General features: G+C 36.7%; 1 protein-coding gene across 1 annotated transcript; it reads right to left on the bottom strand.

Annotated features, from left to right (window-relative positions):
• Positions 1-1,300: 1,300 nt before the first annotated feature.
• Positions 1,301-5,081, bottom strand: LOC122139889. Its single transcript, XM_042740100.1, has 3 exons — positions 5,075-5,081; positions 4,655-4,919; positions 1,301-2,342 (listed from the first exon to the last, which is right to left on the bottom strand). The coding sequence occupies exons 1-3, from the start codon at positions 5,079-5,081 to the stop codon at positions 1,922-1,924; spliced, it is 693 nt and encodes a 230-aa protein (XP_042596034.1). The 3' UTR covers positions 1,301-1,921.
• Positions 5,082-5,354: the final 273 nt, after the last annotated feature.

Raw genomic sequence — 5,354 nt, 5'->3', positions numbered from 1 at the left:
TAAAGGGACCGCGACACTATTACAGCCGCTGTGTATATTTCACAAACTTAATAGACTGGTCACAACTTCATAAATTCATATATTACAAAAAGGTCAATTGGTTTAACTCTAATCTCATACAAAAATGTCAATAACTTTAACAATAAACTCATGACAAGGAATTATTGGTCTTGTTTGTGTTGGAAAAGTAAGACCACTTGCCAACTGCTATTGGTCAAACTAGTTCTTAAGACACAGTCTTGGTGGGTAAGTTTAAGCAACTGGCCCCAGGAGTCAAGTTTGACTGGTTAGCTTTAGCAGTTACTACACCAGAATTATTTTTCCTGACATTTTTCCCCAACATACAGATTTCAGACACAGAATATTTAACTATATTTCATACATTTTGTTTCGCTAGCAGCTGATTTTTTATTTTTATTTATTTTTTCGTTACCTGTCTCCTTAAGAAGTTTTCTCCTGAGAACTGTGTTAGCATTCAAAAAACAAAAAACAAGTCATAAATATCCATACAATAATCATGTATGCCAGTGATATTTAAATAGCTGTATGGTAGTGCAATTTTGTATAATCCATATAGCAGTAATATATAATTTATTATTTAGAGTAATAAAATCATTTTATATGAGCACATTTCAAAGGTGCAGTTTTCTTAAAACCCAATTTTTTTGAACTACTGATAAATTTGATAAGTTCATCTGCAAGCAGAGAAAGAGTGTAGTTTGTCTAATGTAGCCAGAAGACATTAAACACTCTAGTCTGGTTTAAGTCCTACAGAGCCCTTAAAGTGACATAGTAATGCAAAGCAAAAGTATTTCAATATTTTTTTGTTTGCAAACATTTTGTGAAGTGGGAGTAAAAACTATAGTTCAATGCTTTTGTGAGCGAATGCAAAGTTTTACGGGAATTGTATTACTTTTGTAAAAGAGCGTGAAAAGTTTTGCAAACAAATGCGGAATGTCTCAGGGGAACAAATTTTTATTTAATGCGCAAGAAAGATGGGAGGAATACTATATTAAAATATGTACTCTCATAAAACTTTTGCATATTTTAATATTTGTGTAAGTGAATGTAAAGTTCTTCAGAGGATCAAAATTATCCTCCATTGAAAAAATTTGATTTAAATGCATGCGCTTACAAAGCTTCTGCATGAAAAAAACATATTGCTCATATGCTTGTGAATGTAAATGTAAATGTAATTTTTGCAAGAAAACAAAAAATGTTTTGTCATCAAAAGCAAAGTTTCCAAGAGAATTTTCCAAAAGAGACAGATGTGAATTTTTTTTAAAACATCTAAACACAGTCTTATTAAAACCATACTTAAAGCAGTCAGCATGGCTTCCTATATCTTTATTAACTCTTCAAACGCTGTTACGTCATTAAAAGTTAAGGCACATTTTCAGATCCAAGTCCTGCTGGAATACATTTTTAAATAAGAGTACGTTTTCCGCCGGGATTGTATATCACAGATGTGTTATAAAAACATGCACTCCGTGGTGCATCTGCTCACACACACACACACACACACACACACACACACACACACACACACACACACACAGACACACACACGCTTCAACCACAAACATCCGCAACTGCTTGTTAAGAGGCATTCGGTAAGGAGCATTCAGTAATATACATTCTGGGTAACATTCTTTTTGGTCATTAATCCCATCAGTGTTCGTTTGTGTATGTGTGTGTGTGTGTGTGTGTGCATAAGCTTGCATGCTACAGACATGTGCAATACTACAGTCACTTCTCATTTGTACTGAGCACAGAGGCATCAGATCTGGCCCGCTTCCTGGGTCAGTCCGAGTCTGCTGCGTCTCAGGTGCTTTGGCATGAAACTAGAACCCTGTGAATGCATTTGGAGCCAACATGGCCGCCACAGACACGAATGCTGGTGGCTGGTAGAGGCGCTCTGTCAGAAGCCAAAACGGAAGACTCCTTCTTTAACACACTCCAAACATGGCACTGAAAACCACTCCTTTATCAATCCATCCATCCTTATGATTGTGTCCATTTCATTCATTGGGAAGGAACGAGGGGAAATGAAAGAGAAAGACGAGGACAGGGGAGATTTGGCTGTTTGGAGTCTTTTTACTCGATGGCTCCGGGTCTCGTAGCCACGTAGACGAAGAGGACGATGAGCAGCACGAGCACGATGAGCGTCGGTAGAACGACCGTCGTCACCTGCTCCCGCGCCTCCTGCATGGCCTGTTTGCGCTCCTTTTTGTCCTTCCAAGACTCCTTCTTCGGCTTGCCCTTCAGCTGCCGCATGGCTCAGTGTGTTTCCACACAGCGGGTCACCGGCGGTCCCAGATGAAAACCCAAAATGCACGGTCCTGTGAAAACATACAATTTTAAGGTTTTTTTTTTTTTTTTTTTTTTATTGAACCACATAAATAAGCATTTGTAAAGTTGTAGCAATGTACTTATAAAGCATTTAATGGCTAAGTAGCCAAAACGGTCAACACATTTTTAAGAGTGACAGAATATAAATGTAAAATAAAATTTAATAAAAAAAAAAATATCAACAAATTTTTAAGAATTACAAAATAAAATTCCAAACACATTTTTAAGAGTGACAGAATATTTAATGAAAAAAAAATAGGGTGAAATTTTATTGGATTTTAACGTGAAATTCCAATTATTATTATTTTGTAATAATGTGCGCTGATGTATTCTGCACAACAGTACCAGGAATGTATATTAAAAAAAAATATTAATATATACTTTTAATAAATTATAATATTTATATATTAATAACAGATACAATTTTTTGTTGACTTTAGGTTTTTAATCTGTTGAATGCTGGTGCAGTGTAACAAATAAATTTTTAAATAAATCATATGAATTATACATATCTAATAATTATCAAAAGAACTTAGTTTTATCCATTAGGATTTGACTGGATTGTGAAGAAAAGTTGTTTCATAGGCACAGTAAGTTCCTTATTACATTTTGATAAGAAGGATACCAGGAGTGTATATTAAAAATATTAATACTCTATTAATAAATAATCATATGAGCATATTATATATATATATATATATATATATATAATATATATATATATATATATATATATATATATATATATATATATATATTACATGATCCTGAAGTGTGAATAAATCAGTTTTAAAGTGTTATATAAACTGTGCATGCATAATAATAGAAAAATGTTTCACAACGAGTACAGCATGTCACACTGTAGGATGCTGTCCCTACAAAATAATATGAAATATTGCTCCATATCTGTGGCTTTACACCTTTAGTAAGTTTTTTTTCCACCCGTAGCCATGGCAACTGAGCAAAGGCCAGCAGTAAGAAATCTGAATGTGGAAATGCAGTAGCGCACACACATACAGAATGAAGCAGAACAGCAGCCTCGGACACAATTCCCACCCAGACAAACAGGAACTGGGTGTTGTATCCTGAATCTTAAGATTTTGTGCACACATTAAGTGTGTCCCATAATCACTTGAGGGGGGGAAAACCTCTATACACAGTTCAATTAAACACTTTTTTTCTTGCATCAGCATATGAGTTTGTTAATCTGGGACATGAAGTTCTGATGTTTCATCATATCTTACTTCAGAGTGTTTTCATATCTCCAAGTAAATCTGTTCACTTTACTAGAAGTCGATCAGTGACCAAAATACTGATGTCTAGACATAAATATAAATGCTAATACATATATAATACAATTTAGGAACAATTTAATAAGTGCAAATAAGATGTAAACTGATATGAAATGCTCATAAAAAAAAAAATTTTTCAAAATCTACTCACAAAATATCTGTAGATTCTTGACCTAATACAGGGTTTCATTTCTGATTCCTGGATAAGGATTTTTAAATTAATTTGAATAAAACTAAAGAATCTTCAGGCCAATTTGTTTGACTAATTCAATGAAAAGAACAAACTATAAAATGATTTAATTCAGAAACTTCTATGACTAAAATGTTTTATTAATTCACAGTGCCACAAATTATGTTCTATTATTGACTGGCTGATATACTGTACATTAGAGTAACGTGAAACATTACCATATAGGTTGATTTTGTAAAATCTCATTTGTTGGTGGACAACTTGTAAATAATATTATGCAAGATTAACGTACATTAACTCACTCTATAACACAACTACACAACATCCCGAACCCACCAAGCACAATCCAGCACAACATGAACATGATATGTCATACTGTAAATTCATGCTGATTCATAATGAATCAGTTGTACAGGTGGGTGTGATATCTTGTGCTGAACTTCTCTTCACATGAAAACAAAAGTTACAGTCCTCAGTATCTCTGCTCGGAACACACTAAAGCTGGCTTTGAGAAAAGTAAAGTCGCAGTCCAGCTCAGATCGGGCTAATACTGTACAGAACATACTCGAAATCCAGCGCGTGACAGCGGCAGCCGCACACTTTCTCTTCTGCCTAAAATTCGACACGCCACAGTTTACAAAAAAAAAAGATTCTCCCGACCACAAATCAACGACCTGTTGCATGCAAACGACTTGAAAACTATCCTGCTCCACTTCATGCACACGGATCGCCCTGTTGCTTGCGCTCGCGCTAAATGTGGACTGCGTCTCGTGCGCTCGCGCCGCGCGCCTGGGGACACTTCCACTCACTTTTCGCTTACCGCTGCAGTCTGCGCTCCGCTACACCCGCCGGAGGGCTCTCGTTCAGTGTGTTTTTAATCTTCCGCAGTCGCTGTCTCGGTTCCGGAGGTTTTGAGTGAGTGAGCGGGTGCTCGAGTGAGATTACGTGGCAGCGCTGGAGCCTCGAGCGCAGGAGGAGGCCGAGGAGGCGTGAGCGCGCGCTCTCTCTCCCTGTCTGCGGGGGCACGAGACGAGGAACGGAGGTGAAATATGCAAAAAAGGAAACATTTGTAGTGGCAGTGACTTCTTACCGCAGACAGGGGGAGACACAGAGACGACAGACCACAGTGTGCTCCAGTGCTCTGTTCTGTTGTTTTTTACAGTCCATGTCTGTTACACATAGGCTCAAATAAGTGCTGCAAATAGTTTTTTTAATAGCAAACATAAAATACCGCCATTACGTGACATATAGCAGATTTGTGCCTTGAGAAATAATAGCTCTGTAATAGCACTAGCCCCTGTAAACAACAAATAATAACCAGAGCAGAGCCATATCTTTCTATGGCTCTGAACCAGAGTTGGTTTTAAGCCAATCAAAGTACAAGAGCTGGCTTTTTACGTGTTCTGGTTGGCTGACATTTCACTGGTGGGCGGGGTTTAGGAGGAGGAGGACCCAAAAGCTAAATTTTTGAGCAATTAATTCATAAATTCCCTTCACAACATATTTTAAAAAACCATAAT

Source organism: Cyprinus carpio, chromosome B15 (genome assembly GCF_018340385.1).
Source record: "Cyprinus carpio isolate SPL01 chromosome B15, ASM1834038v1, whole genome shotgun sequence".
Taxonomy (NCBI): domain Eukaryota; kingdom Metazoa; phylum Chordata; class Actinopteri; order Cypriniformes; family Cyprinidae; genus Cyprinus; species Cyprinus carpio.
This window is presented reverse-complemented; position numbering and strand designations above follow the sequence as displayed.